Below are 17,758 nucleotides of genomic sequence, written 5' to 3' on the forward strand. Positions count from 1 at the left end.
TGTGACTGTTAGGTATCGTGCCGGCACTTCCGTTAAAATGTAGGCTTGTAGTACAACGTCGAGTTACTGTCAACGAATATGAGTATGAGTATTGAGAAGTAAGGTTGATCAAATTATATCCGTTAACAAACCTCTTCTTTGCTTCGCCGTTGCGGTTATAATCTTAGTTTGTTGGAAGTATAATTGAACTGCGGATGGCTGCCAGTAGCACTATTGAGTTATGGCTATACTCACGCGTGCTACACAAGCTGCGTGATAATGCACTGTATAGCCTGGTATAGCCTACACCTCGAAGACCCCGTATTCGTTAGCGGCGATCGTGCTTGACCTCTTCGACCCAATCCGGCAGTGGGCGGATTTATGGAGAGAGAGAGAGAGAGAGAGAGAAAGAGAGACAGAGAGAGAATTCAAACAAATCTTATGAAATCGTGTTGTCTAGGGCAGCCCGGAGTTTGTGTGAGGTCGTGTATCAAAATGACCACCTTTACGTTCGTCTGAATGCGCCCTGTTTATTGTAATCACGAAGGAACGATATTCTGGCCCGTAGAAAACGACGACTTTCTATCACGGCTTAGTAACTATATAAAAGACGCTTTACATACAAAAGTTTACTTTTAGAATTATTAAAATGGAGAATTTTATTTTTAAAAAGGAGGTACTGAAACATTTTAGATTGACTGCAAAGGTGGTCACATTAGTCGGCGTTACTACTGGGAGCTAATAAGTAGGCCTATTCTGGTAGTTTGTAGGTGCCGTAAGCCAAAAAAGCTCAGAATCACTGTGGTGGTGTGCCGCGAACTATTTTTCATTTCCAAAGGGTGCCGCGAGATCAAAAAGGTTGAGAGCCACTGCCCTAGGGTAAAAATTTGGTGAACAGTGTATGTAATTAGACCAAAAAGTGGATGAATGCAAATGGAATGCTTCAAAGAATATGAACTTAGAAAATTTCATCCTATGGTTAGTAATTTTTATGGTCTTGTACATTCCCTCCAAGTAATTAATTGATCTGTCCAAATCTTTATGCCTCAATGTTGAGTATGTCACAGTATGTACAGTAAATCACAGTATGCCCAAGATATATTTGTGATATCTTTTACTGTATCATGACCAAGGTATTTAAATCTTGACAGGATGTGAAAGAAGACGAAGAGTTTGTAGAGAGATGTCTAAATCAATTGTCATGTGATATATGTTCATGGATGTCTTTTTGGAATACTATATACCAGGAGGAACTACAGGTTTTTGACAAAGAAATGAGATGAGATGCACCTATTTCATTTTTGTTTTCAGTTTATCAGTGATTTGCTGAGATGGCGATGCTCACATAAAAAAATGGATTCAATATTCCAAAGCAAGATCATGGCTGAGACACAAAGAATCACTAAACGTGTAAGAGTAACCAAATCTTAAATTACTTCGAATACAAATGTAACGAAAATTGTTCAAAAATATATTATTGTCAAATGAAGGCATGGGGTCAACGTAAAAAAGATTACTTTCGGTTATATCTTGAGAAATGGAAAAAAGAAGCCTACGAAAATAGTCTTGCTGCCTGGTTGGAAGAATATGCCTTGCAATGTGTGAACAGTATGCTTGAGGTAAGACTATTTACCCTCTCAAATCGAAAAAAATCATCAGTTTTGGTTTCACAAGCATCCATTAACTGTTCATTAGGGTGGTCCTTAAAAAACGAATTTTTGAAAGTTGTTGGTCTGACCCTGCCAAAATGTTCCTTTTGGTTGAAAAACACACTGTGTAAAATTTTATTGATATTCATTAATGTTTAGAGGTGGCTAAATGGATCCGAAATTTGACCTATATCAGCTACGGAGCATATATAGTAAATTCGTAGTCTTTTTTGACTTTTTTGAAAGCGTCCTCTGAGGACGCCCTTTTCTCCTCTTTTTTGAGAATGTTGGTCAAATTCGACGGATAGCCTATGCCGTAAATTAGCACCGAAGAATTTCGTCGAGCCGGTAAGTTGACCTTTTTCTGGGCACTAAGCGAAATTTTGAAAAAGTGTCCTCTTCTCAGATTTCCAAGATATGTTTTTTTTTCGCATCCATTGAGCCACCTCTAAACATTAATGAATATCAATAAAATTTTACACAGTGTGTTTTTCAACCAAAAGGAACATTTTAGCAGAGTCAAAACAACAACTTTCCAAAATTCGTTTTTTCAAGGATCACCCTACTGTTCATGCGCTATCAACTATTTCAGGGGTGCTTATTGTGTCACTTGCTATGTAGCAGTCGACCACACAGGCGGTTCGAGTGTAATGCGAGGGAGTTTTGAGTAGACAGACACACACAGACAATATGTTGGATTGTTGGTTCTTTAAAAATAAAAATAAATTAGACTGGAGATGACGATATGACCTGTCAAGGTCTTATTTCTTGTCACCACCATAGCAGTCAACTACTTTAAAAAGATTGCGCGATGGATCTTGTGGAGCAGTGCTTCTCAATCGGGGGGTCACGAAGACGTTCTAAATCCAGCCAGACACCACCGTCATGATCAATGAAGCATAGCCTATTAGCCAATCAAGAGCCGCGATTTCGTGATTACTAGTCCTGTTGCCGTTCTATGGTCGCTGGCACGCCCACTCGTCGGTAGCTACCTTCAAACGCTTTGCGACAAATCTTAACGAATTTCCTTTGAGCTTGTTCCAGGCTCATCATTGTTTTTTATCAATAATCTATAGAATGAGACATTGATACTCATCATTTTTGAAATTTCCAAATTTTGGACAACCCTAATATGCACAGATCGTGTGTATGTATATCATGAGTCGGTCTATATACTACAACATCGAGGACAAAAATAAATAACGTTATTTCCTTTTATGGATACCATCAGGAATTTAATTTTCACAAAAGTTAACTGACGTTTCATCGTGCTTCGAGCAAAAATAGATATGGTGTGACAAATAATGTTTTCAAAAAAGTGTTGCTATATATAATTTATGTAGGGGACTGTGTGGTTCCTACCACGCCACATTGTCATTTATATGACATGTTTCAGCGCATTAAATATGGCTTAGTAAAACGTTCGGAGCTATAGGTATCGTAATCTAGCAGCACCTATGACATACGTGCTCATTTGTGATCATGATCGTAATCTCGTTCGTGTCCGGGACTTTGCTCAACCGAACAGAATATTTATCCACGGGATACGTATTACATGTTTTGTTAGTACTTATGACTTCTGCTCGTGATGAGTTGAAAGTGGGAAACTTAACACTTCGTTTCATACAACAATGAACTGAGGAGGATTCCTTGATTGCTTCATACCCAGCTAAATTTGTTACTGGAAATTCTGGGAATTAATATGAAGTATAAGCAGAAGTCCAGAATTTGCGGAATGATGATTTATTTATGACTTGATTAATTATACGACAAGCAACGATTCGATGTAAATATCCATGTAGTGTAGTATAGCTAATAGCAATGTGTCACGTCTTATGTACAATCCTCGGAAAATCTGATGGCATGTTCAGTGTTTATGGATCTATGCGACAATGTTGTTTCTGCTCAATATTCCTGTGGAATTCATAAAATAACATTATCCAACATGTAATTGTACCATAGCTTCCCTAACTCATGCCTACTCACGTATTCACTTGGACATGCACAATGTGATTTACGGTATTATAATTCATGTTCTAGGCCAGGGTGTGTTTTAATATTTTATCCTGTTTGAATGCATGATAACTAAGGCAATTTTTTACCTAAAAACGGAAGATTTTGACCTAAAACATCAACATTTTGACATTTTTTACTTTAAAATACTAAATTTTGACCTAACGTATGCAAATTAGATGTTTACCCACATAATGTTAGAATTGTACTACTTATCTGCATTTTTGGTTGGACCTGTCTGTCCTTTCAAATTAGTTTGGCCTGAAAAAACTTTTTTGATTCAAAATTTGACAAATTTTTTTATGAAAAAACTTTATTTTAAGGAAATCTAGCCCTATGAAGAATTCCAGTAGTTACATCACGTATTGGGGTGGAAATAAATGAAATTTGTTGCTTTACAACGAAAGATACTTTCCTACATTCTCGGGTAGAAAGTGTCTGTCCTTACTAAGTAGCTTGCCAAGAACAGAGGAAGAACGTTTAACAGCAGCAGTTGTTGGCTGAGAACAGTGAAGTTGTGCGTACACTGCTGGTGACACACCGTGTTGCTTCATTCTGACAATGGTGTCTACATCACAATTTTTCATCATGCGCTTCTTGATATAAGAACCATGCAATGGCCACGTAGTTTTGCTTCAGTTAGGGTATTGCGGTACGTTGAGCATAAACACGATGTCAACCTATTTGTTTCATTTGAATGTTTATGATTCAAAATGAGCAGACTATTGGCCGTCTACTACGGTAGGCCTATAAAGTGGGCTACAAGCTTTGAAATGTCAAATAATAAGTTCACCAACGGTGCAAAATCTATGATACAAACGAAATGGATGTTGCCAAAAAATCTTGACTTTGGTAACAATTTTGACATTTTTTGACCTAACGCTACAATTTTAACTTTTTTTTGACATGTCAAAAAATCGCCCTAGTGATTACCAATCAATTGGTGTTCTGCATTGAAGGTCAAGAATTGGACGTCCTGGTTGAGATCATACAAATACGATAAAGGATTTCTCATCAAAATGATCGTGCAGGAATATGAAAAAATCATTCGATTGCCGGAAGTTGCAAATTCTAGCGACATAATGCATTGCATATACTTCATTGCTAAGTGCCCATTTGCCTCGCAGATGTTTCAGGCATTTCGTAAGTACACAACTTTTAAAAAGAAGAACTGACCCTGCTTGTTTGAGGGATTCATTGAAAACTAGCTATTGAACATGTAGTATACGATTGAAATTATATGTTTATATGCCTAATAATAAGCCATCAGGGCATGTTGTTCAACAGAATTGCACATTCCTGATGCTATAGTATGCAGTGTCTTGGACAGTAAATGGGTTTCTCGAGTGATACACGTGATCTAATAATTTAATATCTATGTCGTGAAAGTTAATTTTTAAATAACTCTAACATTAACCATTGAATATGAGCAGATAGGCCTTTACATTACGCATTGATGAAATCAGGAACCTGTATCATTTGATGAAGTTGACATTAAAATGCACAAATCTTCCATATTCAAAGCTCTGGTAGACCGTACTGCAAAGTCATAATTACGACCATTTTTGAAATTTGTTTCTTATGTCATTCTTATGATCGCTTATATTGATATGTTCTGTTCACATTGAAAAATACCTCTTATAGATTAATATACCAGGTTATGTCATCCCATTGCTTGATTATTCTACTAGATGTTGTCTTTTAGCTGTCGGTTCAAAGTTTTCTGGTTGAATTACACTTCTATATATTATTATACTATGGAACATGCTATTTCATTAGAACAGGAGTAGGCTACATATGAACAATAAAGGGATTTCCCCCATCGATATCCGCCCTGGCAACTGCAGAAGTTGCTACCTGCTGCATCAGAATTAAAAAACGTTTTCTAGTAATCAGAATTCAGTAGTTGTACATAACACACTTTTCAAATTTTAGGTGAAGACAAAACACTTGATGTCTTGGGATCTGACCCTGTCGTTGGAAAGGTGCAAAAAATGCAGATAGAATTTCGAGTTGCTATTGCTAGGTTTTCCCGTGGATTTCTTTCATTATCGGAATCGAGATACGTGTTACAATATCAGAAGTCAATATCAAGTTTTTACAAGGTATTGTTATTGTTATATATCTATCTACAGACGAATACCTAACATGCAGACACGTGATTGTGAGAGAAAGTCCTTTATTACTCAGATGACGCGAACTTAAATAGGAACGGGAACACAATACACGAATTATTATCTCCTCTACAAAAGTACATAAGAATTAAAAGATCTCCTCCAGAAGAGTAGATTAAGTTGACATAATTTAACAACTGACTAAAGTAATACTTTGCTAAGACACTAAAAAAGTATTATTCGCAAATTACTTAGTTCAATATTCAACACTGTTTTAGTCTTTGAAAATCATATTTTAACCAACTATGCACAGACCAATGACAGATGGTTGCAAAGTTGAATATTTCAACTATAATAAGGTTTGTGTAGTGGAATTGGTAATATTATTTCCATGCATTGTTTTGTTGTTTCGAATGCTAATTATTTTATGCTAACTATTCCTTACCACTGTTGAATAGTTCTATTAATAATTCATTCATTAACACATTCATTGCCTCGCCAATATTGTTTTGTGTTTTGTTTAAACGGAACCGAATGTTGGCTCCTGTTATTTGATTGTCCGCTGAGTGCGATTGATTGATGTCATCACATAATTACTTCATATAACGGTTGCTCGCGGTGTTGGGTTCTCTCTCAAAGAATTTTCAATAGATTTTTTATGTACCACCAATCACTGTTATTAATAATCATACAGATCAGGTGCGGCCAGCCCGTGGCACGCAGGCCAAATTTGGCACATGAGAAGGTAATTCTGCGAGGTAATTCTCGAAGTTATTTATGACATCAGGTACAATTGCAAGGCAAACCAAAATTTGATTAGCATGACCGCGAAATTTGATGATGACCAAAACAACAGTTCTGACGCATTGACGTAGGCCTATCCAAGGGCCAGTAACATTTATACCAGATCTTCGTATATGACCATAAAGTAGAATATTTCATAGCATATTTATTTGACTTGAAATTTTTCTCGGTACTTCGCATGATTCATTGTCACTAGATTTCTTGCGTTCAGTATTTGAGCCCCCTTCTGAAAATTATAAATACATATTATTCACAGAATGGAGTCTAACTATATTGACAATTAGGAGGTAACGTGTCGTCCAACATGCGGCTTCGCTTGTGCACTCGCAGTGAGATCGTCGACAAAGCATTTGCACAAAATGATAGAGGCATGTTTACTGATACCGTCGATTTTGCTGTGTCTAAACGTTGAATAATCCTGTCCTTGCCAAATGAGCCCAGTGGTATACAGATGCGACCCCCAATGTATGTTAGCAACATATTTATTGATATAATTCAGTCATTATCTTGCAAAAAAATTTCACGACAGGGCCTGATTGCGCACTGCACATTTGCATGCATTTTAGAGCGTATTAATATAAGTCTTGTTTGCAATCTTACCTAATTCTGTTCGCTCCTATCGGACGACTAAAAAAAGGTTATCAGCATTCCAGTTGCCCGCGCAAAGGTTCGTAAATCTCATGTGTCCCTTTGGCAGAAAAAGTTGCCCCTCCCCTGATATAAATAAAATTAGACATTACTTGCAAATTACAACTCAGTTGCACAGGGAAGGAAAATCGCAATGTGCGTTTTCGCGATGCAGTCAAAATTGATGCAATTTTTGGAATTATACCATGATACTGTGACAGAGCAAATGAATCGGCTGGTTTTGTAAAATTGTAAAAATGATGTAAATATGACCTAACGATGCTTTCCACTTGACAAAATTAAAAATATTTGTAGTGTAGCTTAGCTGTTTGGGTCTAACAAATGATTAAGAAAGACTGCTTTTTGACTACTTAACTAAATTCCATTTATGACCAATGGCTATTAGTAGTAAGAGTGTGTGTGCTTGTAATCAGGATAGTGTGCAATGACAAAATTAGTAAGTTCAATCTCTTTATTTGTTGCTGACTCATACACAAAAGCTACACTTGGATTTTCTATCTACATTTTTATCATACAGGATTGGATATCTGCCATATTTGAATGATTCATACATTTCAGGATATTAGAGAGTCCATGTTATAAAAAACTTGAAAAAGGAAGGATATTTAGCAAATCTTTCTTTCATGTTGATTGCATAGTGGATAATTCGAGCTGTGCCGCAATGAAATAATTTATCATGCCACCGTTAATCATATGTTTGCATATATTTAATGGTTGTATGATAGTCATTCAATCGACAATGTGGCATATAATTTTCGAAGTAAACTGGTAATAATGCTGGAGTCGGAGTCGGTACGTTTAAAGACTCGGGAGTCTGAGTCGGTATATTGAAAATGTGTGGAGTCGGAGTCGGTGGTAAAATTTACCGACTCCACAGCCCTGCTTCCATGTTTATAGTACAGTGAGTATTTAGAACAGGGGTCTGAAACTCAAATGTGCTTGCGGGCCAATTTTTTTTTATGTCGCCCCGAGCCGCAGCATCAAATAGGGGTATCATATGTATTTCCTATTAGACCTTATTTGACGGACCTTGCAGATTGGTATTCCATACATTGTGTAAAAATGTGACTTACAATTGTAGCATTCACGCTTGCAACGGAAAGTCATATTTTCAAGTATTTGAGTAAAACTGTTGTTGTAGTTGGTGTAATTTGTCGAAATAGTGAGTTATAGACACCATGTGAGAGGCATATGCATCATGGCATCGTAAAAGCTGTTGTGTTATAATTATTCTGGATTTAGCGGACATTTGACGGGCCACAACCACAGGTAGAATATTTTAGAATTTAAAACGGATTGATCTGATATCAGAGCATTTAAGCACTGTAGCCTAAGTCAGGTCTCGGGCATAGTCCTTGTAAGTAGGCTATTGATTATGTCATTGCCAAAGTCAAATTTAATCAGCGTTTGAATATTAAAACAGACCAATAACAACTAAAAATAACATTATTGTGCCATTGTAATATAAATGTTCAATCCCCAAAGAATCAATTGGAGTGTACAGTGTACCCCTATTCACCTTTAATTGGCGATAATATCATGGATAAATATAGTTATAATATGGGTCATTTCGAATTTGACGATATTTAAGTGGCACGTTAACTGAGGTCCGTATCGCAACCATTGGCATATTGTTATCCGCTTGATATATAGTTAGTTGCAATATGAGTCATTGTGGGTGTCTACTAACTATATATGAAGGGGATAACAATATGCCAATGGTAGCGATACTGACTCAGTTAAAGTGCCACTTAAATATCGTTGAATCCGAAATGTCGACGTTGGCCATGCAAAATGTTCTCGCGGGCTGGTGTGTTGGAGGCCACTGATTTATTGGAAGACAATATAAATATTGCGAAGAAAAGGTCTCATGATAGAACAACTTTTTTTTTACTGTGACATCGTGACTTCATTCGCTGTTTATGCCATATCATACCCATTGCATAATTAATAGAAATAGGCATTTCGGTGCTGGACATTACTGTGCTGCCTACAACACACCAAGACATATGCAGTTTTGGCCAACATGCGACTGTATGAAGTATGCTACCAAAAAAAGACCTTATCTCAAACTTTGTGTATGTGTCAATTGTTTATAGCCACGCTGGATGGTCTGTGAATGGCCTCTCAGTATGAGCCCACAATATAGATGCCGTCCCGGGGCACCCACTGAGGAAAAAGATGCGACCTGTGCCAAAATGAAGATTATTGTGTGTGTCTCACAAAAGTTTTTTTTCTTCAAGTTTTTTTTTATAGTCTTCTACGTTTGGACGAATCCAATATCTTTTTACTATATAGCATACGAAAGGTCACAAATTAACATCATACAACAAAGTAATAATAACGTACCGCCCCCTCCCCCGAAGATGTTGTAATTATGAATTTCATGAATCACGGGGGTGGGGTGGCAAAGTGCTGTTTCGGTCCTGATTCTAGCTGCAACCCACGCTACCATGGTTTATAAGTAGATGGGGATAGTGGCAGATCCAAATGTCCATTTCAAGTAAGGCTATATGAGAGTAAGATAGTGGACATAACATTCTACCTGCAATCCATTTCATACTGATATTGCGAGCTGCTGTTATACGAGTAACGGCTCAGTCAGGATTTTTATCAGCAGCCGTTGATTTTTACAACTTCAATGTGGAGATCGTCATGTTTACCTTGACGAGTACAAAATTCTTGCCCAAACACCAACGTCTTAACTGCGTTTAGCTAACCATATCCAAACATCAATAAATATGTTACGATGTTAAACTAGGTAGAGTGGTGATTTTATTATCCTGCTGTGAGGTAGTGGCATCTGGAGTGTATTGATCACCTGATATACTGTACGGTACGGGGGTGTTCTTACAATAACACTACTACATGTGCATCGAAGTGATCGAATATCTATTTACTATGAGTGAGCAATTCGTTCCGCAATAACGAGCGAAGCTAATATTTGTGATGTAATAATGAACAGTGGCGTTTGAAAATCCGAATTTTCTGATATCAATAACGTTATAAATCGCACTCATAATTGTTAACGAATGTAAAGTTAATGTCATGGTCTTTATATAAATAATAAATAATCATTTTTTTCACAAAGAAATCGATTAGATATGTGAAAGAGTCGACTACGATTACTACGGATTTTTGTGGAACGCAATCGATTACGATTACTAATCATCAGGGCAAGTTTTTGGTGCATTAAAATCGCGAGAAAGTTGCACTTCATTTTGACAAAAGTTGCATTTATAATTTCTGTTGAATTGGTAGGGTATGAGATACTCGAAAGGTTCTGTTGTATAACCTAGTACAGTGCTTTTCAACCTTTTTGAGCTCCATTCGCATTTTTTTTGTAAAATCAATTTCATTCGCACAAACTAATCTAAAATTGTTGCACAAAAAGAAGATGAAGATACTTAACAACATTTTTTTAAATGCGCAATAAATTGGCTACTATGTAGCGTAAGATATCGAGTGTCTCATTAAAAAGGCAAATTTTTTCGCTATTGTTTTAATTTCAACGATTTCACTAAAATCCTTCTCGGCCAAATAAGTTGGGTTTTGTACAAGAACGTCTACTAGTGTTTGGATGGCCAGGTCTTAAAATCTGTTCTGCACTCCTATCCAAAATACAGCGCATTTTTTGCGAGTAAAAATGCTTGCTGGCAGAAATCCTTTTTCAGAGCTGACACAAAGGTCCTGCAGGCTCCAGTTTGTCGAAAGGGTGAAACACCCTTTTTCCGTATGTCTTGGAACATATGGTGCAAAACGATCAAGGAGAGTAGGCACATTAGAGCTCGCTAACTTATGATGCGTTGCTCCAACTTCATGTTGCGCGAGTATATGATAAGAGCAAATAAACTCACGATACTGTGTGTTCTGCTCTTTTGCTCAATCTAACTTTAGAATTCATAACAGTTTAATAAGCAGCTTTTAGACTATACCACCAAAATCTTGATTTTTGTGGCATCTCGCAAACCGAGCCTCACCCATGAGAAGGAATTCTTTTTTAATTTTACAGTTGTATGCTACGATTCTACGGACATACAGAAGGCGCACATCAGAATTCTACCCAACACAGCTCTACAAAACCTGTCTGACGCATGCGATTTCAAATTAGGGCAAATTAAATTCCTCCGCGTGTCGCATTTGTGCTACTGTCTACTCAGATTGCAAGTGCGGGACTATTCCCTGCCGACAACTGACCGTATCCATGTCGAAAGGTTTGGCCATCCAGTATTGGTCATTTTTAGACCAAGGTTTAGTCGCCGCTTATGTTTTTGGTACTGCATTTTATCCGTGGTTTGTTGGCCAAAACTTTACGTCTTTATGTGCCCCCAAGCAGAACGGGTTGACCTCGAAATGAATGAGTCTCATAGGCCTGAACTCGCTCGTTGCACACCCCTACACTAGCTCATCCCAACGGTCTTCGACCCTGTTTTCCAGAAAAACCAGTCGGACAAATCTTATCATGAATTCTCATGATAAAGCCATATTTTCTGCGTGTCTCGCTTATTGGCTACAGTACCCAACACAGTGACCTTGGATATGTAAAGACTATCTTCGGATTTTTTGCAATAAATTCAACAAACATTACCTACATAATAAAAGGTAGCTCTGGCACCGTGTCGACCCAAAATTATACCCTTTGCAGTCCATACTTTAATAACCCTTGAAGGGGTAAACATTTGCGTTACAGTAACTTGCAAATGGGAGTCTGTAATTATGGTAATTACTACTATCCTCGTGCCTCGCGCTAATCGAACAGTTATTACGAAAATTGATGATTGTTTAGCTAAAGAAAGCAGAAAGTCAATTTGACGTCATTTTTTTCAGCCTGTCGCAGGCTCAGACGGGCTGCTATGTAGACTACTGTATGTCTGCCACTACACCAGCTTATAAACCAGGCGAAAATATATATTCACTACCGCTGGTGAGAGCTATGAGTAGTGGTGCATAGTAAGTTATACAAGTTTTACAATTGCGTCACCACTACAAAGGTTATACTGACCTTACATTTCCTATTGGTTTATTTGAATTATTCCACGTCCGAAAAATTAACAATTATTCACGATTTTCATTCTTACTTGAACCGGATTTTCATTCGCACGATTCGTCCTTCTTTTTGGCAATTCGTCCTCCGTTATCGCTCTTAGAGCTAATATAGTTGATAGTTGCTCCTCTCCCGCCTATCCTCATTCCTCGCCAAAATGTCTGTCATTTCCCCTCAACAATTTGGCTTCTGAAACAAACACCAAACCTCACATGCCCTCTTAATAGTGACTGAACAGTATTACAATATCTCGGAGAAACGAAATGAGGGATTTAGCATTTTTCTCGATCTAAAAAAGCATTTGGCTGCGTAGATCATGAACTTCTCATCTCGAAATCGGTGTGTTACGGACTTCGGGGCCCACAACTTGATTCATGGAAAGCTACCTCACTGGCGCCAACAAATGGTTGCGATCTCAAACACCTTGTCCTATCCTCACCTGGTAACCTGTGGTGTACCCCAAGGCTCGGTACTTGGACTGGTCCTCTTCAACTTATATGTCAACGACATCTTTGAAACCTCCTCATTGAACACCACACTGTTCGCCGATGATACTCACCTCCTCTCTTCCGCATCTTCGACGGCAGAGCTGGATGCCCTGACTGGTGACCAAATGCCCAAAGTGCACGAGTGGACGGCCCAAAATGACCTTTGCATAAACGCCTCGAAATCCCAATTGCTGACAGTAAATTCAAAAAATAATCTAACCGTTAACATCGCTGGTCAGCCCAGTCCTCCTGTATTATAAGTCTGAAAATTTTGAAAAAGTGTCCTCCTTTCCCAATTCCAAAATATGGTAGCCCTAGTTAAAATAAAACTAGGCTAGGCAGATTATTCCCGCATATAGACATAAAATGGCTGTGAGTTTCGCTTTGACGCTATCATTATGTATCGGTACTACCGGTACGGGTTTGTTTTAGTTGATTTCCAAGTACCGGTACTGCAAAATACTTCATTGGAATTAAGCTTAAAGTTCTAAAATGGCCTCAAATCATTCCAAATTCATTGAAGAAACCATTACAGACGCCAAAACACGCAAATGCCTGGGAAAAATACAGCATTGTCATAGAGGCCGCAATCAGTAACTGATATGATATCGCTCGCTGCGGAGTTGTGTGATACTGTTGCAGGCAGCATGTTCCGAGTAGGCAGCACTGCCTAGTCGCTGACAGGCGCAATTCTCTCGTTTTATCGGGCCACAACTACAGTGTACATGAGCTTAATTGGCACAACGGCAAATTGCAGAGCATTTATCATCATGGCGCTTTCAACTTGAGATTCCGCTATGGAGCGAAATAACTGACAAACAGCTTTTATAGCCTACTCTCAAACAGATATTTGCATCTGATATTGAAGCAGCAATTTGGTCACAAATATGTTCTCTCTTTTATATTGTTTCGTTGTTGTTATCCCATGCTTGTTTTTCTATATAGATTTCATTTCCGAGTGAGCATGAAGGTTCTAATGTAGACTGGATACTATCCGACGCGATATCGAAGATTGGTAAAATTGTTGAATCAATAGAATCAGTTGCATCAAGTCTGCGTCAATTTTTGGCCCTCTGCGATTCAATGAACAATGGTAAGGTTGCTTTTTTGTTTAGTTATATGTCATTCAGTTGTTGTTTATCTCCAGATACTGTTGATATTCAAATTCACGAGCTGAAAACTCTGCCCGTTCTGAATGATGGCAAGTTGGAAGAAATTGTTCATTGCGAAAATAGTAGATTTGGAAAATATCGATCAACCGAGATACTGACCGAGGAAGTTATTTCGGAAATGAAGCTGATAGAATCTCTCCGCGTAAATATTCAAAATGCAAGTGTACTGCGATTTGAATTTGATGTGATATTAACTGCTCGTAGCCAAGCAAAATTTTCCTGAAAGAATGGAATGATGCGGTTGAACTGTTCTGCCTGAAAATTCAACATAAAAAGTGTAGCTGGAAAGATGTAATAATCACATTATGGAAATGTAATGTGAGAGCCGCTCTTTTTAAATACGCCAATGCATTATTATTGGGTGAGTCAAGTGTCAAGATTCTTTCAGTTTTACATAATTTGATGCATCAAAGGATTCTCCTTAAATCAAAGCTGTTATTTTTTTCCAGGTACACTGCGAGTCTCAATTCTTTCTAAGATCTTTGACGGTATTGAACGAGAACGAATACGCGATGAAATTCGATTACTCACAAAAGTTTTGCAAGGTAATAGCTGACTATATATAAATATTCCAGGCATGCATACTATTAATGTATTGCAGATCGAGAAATAACAGAGGATGTTATCGCAAAACGAGCAAATCAAATTCACTGTTATTTCCGTTTAAAAACTAGACCCAGGGTGGTTGACAACATTCAAAAGCTTCAAATGCAAATCAAACTTACTGGTGAATTTGTCAATGTGGATTTTGCAAAGGTTTGTGAAAATTTGGAATTCATACTAAAAAGTATCATTGGGTTTGTGTCATCTTATTGATGACTGTATTCGTGTATGTCGACTAGGGTTGTCCAAAATTTGGAAAATCTCAAAAAGTCTCCGTGATTGCGTCTCATTCTATAGATTATTGATAAAAAACAACAATTAGCCCGAAAGAAGCTTACAGGAAAGTCGTTAAGATTTCGACCAAAGCGTTTGAAAGTAGCTGCTCAAGAATGGGCGTGCCACTGACCATAGAACGGCGAGAAGACTAGTAATCAAATAACCACGGCTCTTGATTGGCTAATCGGCTATGCTTCAATGACCACGGCAGCAGCAGCTTGCTGATTAGGTGTTCAAGAAGTCTGCTACCGGCGGGGATTCTGAGTGCGCATTGTTAGTAGTTTGGCAGGTGATGATTTATGATTAGTTCAGGACATGTTGAGGTACGAAATACATGATGAACAAACAACACCTGCGTCACAGAAGCTTTCACAGCATGACTTCTTCGTTGTGAAGGAAACGGCTGAAGCCTACATGTCGTGTTTTCATCGAGAGAAAGCAAAGGCGCTTATGCAAGTGTTAAGCGAATTCACCGTTTCAGTACGGATCCACCATCAGTGAATACCAATATATAAAGCTTAACAATGACACTATACTTTGTGTGATCTTATTGGATCCAAGTCGTAGTATAGTGAAGTATTAAAGGTTCTAGGGATCGACTGAATCGGCCGGTTATGCTTGGCAGTTATACTTACAGTAGCAAATTGAATTCACTTATAAGAGTTGTCAAAGTCCTTGATGATGCCGCAGAAAAGAGGTTTAAGGTAAGCACAGGCTATGCTGGATATGATATCCAAACTATGCTGGATACTATATGCAGCATAGTCTGTGCTTTTCTTTACACCTCTTTTCTGCGGGATCAATAAGGACTTTGACATACCATATCCAGCACAGCCTGTGCGAGTGTGCGTACATTACCACCTCTTTTTCTGCGTTATCATTTAAGGACTTTAACAACGCCTACAAGTGCAGTTGTAAGCGTCTGATAAGGGCCAAGCATAACCGGCTGATTCCACCGATCCCTAGAGCATTCAAAACGTCACCTATATACTACAGCTTCAGCCCAATAAGATCACACAACGTATAGTGTCATTGTTAAGCTTTATATATTTGTATTCACTGATGGTGGATCCGTACTGAAACGGTGAATTCGCTCAACACTGGCATAAGCGCCTTTGCTTTCTCTCGATGAAAACACGACATGTAGGCTTCAGCCGTTTCCTTCGCAATGAAGCAGTCATGCTGTGAAAGCTTCTGTGAAGCAGGTGTTGTTTGTTCATCATGTATTTCGTACCTCAACATGTCCTGAACTAATCATAAATCATCACCTGCCAAACTACTAACAATGCGCACTCAGAATCCCCGCCGGTAGCAGACTTCTTGAACACCTGATCAGCAAGCTGCTGCTGCCGTGGTCATTGAAGCATAGCCGATTAGCCAATCAAGAGCCGTGGTTATTTGATTACTAGTCTTCTTGCCGTTCTATGGTCAGTGGCACGCCCATTCTTGAGCAGCTACTTTCAAACGCTTTGGTCGAAATCTTAACGGCTTTCCTGTAAGCTTCTTTCGGGCTAATTGTTGTTTTTTATCAATAATCTATAGAATGAGACACAATCACGGAGACTTTTTGAGATTTTCCAAATTTTGGACAACCCTAATGTCGAAACATGGTATCATACAATTCTTGCAGAAACTCGTTGAAGGGGAGGATACAGAATTAGGAAGAATTGACACTCAAGACAGCAATGAAAGTATCGATGAAATCTTGACAAGCCCTGATCTTTCCGAAATACTAGAAAAATTCGTACTTCAGGATGATCTAATATGCTGGATTTTGGAAAATATGAAAGGTATACTATTTGAAAATTTATGACAGTTTAGAGCAGTGTATCCCGAATATTGTTTAGCTAGCGCATTAATGATGTATCAGCACCCCAACCTTTTCCTCACGCCTGAATAATAAAACAGCGAAAGTTATTTTGCATTTATTACAACTAATGAGACTGATGAGGCTGGTGTGTTGTCATCATCATCATGACATCACCGTCAAGATAGCGTAATGGTCAAGCGTCCAGCTTCTTGATCGGTAGGTCATGGATTCGATCCCCGGCCGGGTCAGACCAAAGACCTAGTAACACTGGTATCCATGACTTCCCTGCTTGGCGCTCATGCATTACCGGGATAGCATGAAAGGGTGGTGCAAGACTTAAAAAGCCATACAAGGCTATATCTGCACTTCCTTGTCCAGCGGCATATGCACATCATGCAGATCGTGTGTATATCTATCATGAGTCAGCGTATATGCCGCAAAAACATCAAGGACAAAAATAAACCAAGTCTTTTTCCATTGGATTTCAGTTTTATGAACAATCTCAAATATCTACATCCTACTAAGTCAAGTCGGTTTCTGTTGTGAGACGGAAGCTTTCTCGTGGCCCTAAAAGTAGGCTTCACCAAATAAGAGCTGTGAAATGAATGAAACAAATTTAAGCCAAGTACTGGCATCGGGGAGGGTATTTCTCTTTGATATTTTGAAACTTGTGTTGTGCTTAAAATGTTCAACTATCTAGTTATCTCTTCAATAATTCTAATTCGAAATTTCATCGAATTAATTGGTAATCCAATCAGTAATTTCTAATTGGAAGTTATCCTGAAATCGAATAGTCATGTCCTGGCCGTTCTTCAAGATGATTGCAGAATTTCTTTGTCAACAGCAAGGCTTACCGATATTGAACTAGTGTGAGATTGAAAACTGAAATACCTCGTGTCTAGCGAAACTTCACTGACACATCACATGCTTTTACTGATTATGGACAGTGCAATTTTCATATTGATCATATTTACGTCTTTACCAAGAAGGAAAAATTTTGTCTCGGTGAGCAGCAATAAGCGATCAACTACATTGTAATCCTCACTGTATCAAATGAACCGCGCTTACCGATTGCTGTGCCGACTGCCCAATCTTTTCATTGATGGACAGGATCAACATTGTCAAATAATAATGGACTTTCCAGAATATAGCTTATTG

The 17,758-nt window shown here is 38.2% G+C and overlaps 1 protein-coding gene across 2 annotated transcripts in view; it reads left to right on the forward strand.

The window, feature by feature from the left end:
- The window catches only part of LOC145444331 (E3 ubiquitin-protein ligase rnf213-alpha-like), a 182,860-nt gene that overhangs the window by 117,842 nt on the left and 47,260 nt on the right, over positions 1-17,758 (forward strand). For both annotated transcript variants that reach the window (XM_080322294.1, XM_080322295.1), the window contains 11 exons: positions 1,131-1,238; positions 1,291-1,389; positions 1,470-1,598; positions 4,601-4,784; positions 5,577-5,746; positions 13,685-13,832; positions 13,887-14,053; positions 14,116-14,272; positions 14,361-14,456; positions 14,513-14,667; positions 16,421-16,580. In XM_080322294.1, the coding sequence (XP_080178420.1) occupies positions 1,131-1,238; positions 1,291-1,389; positions 1,470-1,598; positions 4,601-4,784; positions 5,577-5,746; positions 13,685-13,832; positions 13,887-14,053; positions 14,116-14,272; positions 14,361-14,456; positions 14,513-14,667; positions 16,421-16,580 (1,573 nt within the window). The remainder of the gene's footprint in view (positions 1-1,130; positions 1,239-1,290; positions 1,390-1,469; positions 1,599-4,600; positions 4,785-5,576; positions 5,747-13,684; positions 13,833-13,886; positions 14,054-14,115; positions 14,273-14,360; positions 14,457-14,512; positions 14,668-16,420; positions 16,581-17,758) is intronic.

The sequence above is a fragment of the Botryllus schlosseri genome, chromosome 8 (genome assembly GCF_051294905.1).
Source record: "Botryllus schlosseri isolate E-star chromosome 8, Bs_hap1, whole genome shotgun sequence".
NCBI lineage: Eukaryota > Metazoa > Chordata > Ascidiacea > Stolidobranchia > Styelidae > Botryllus > Botryllus schlosseri.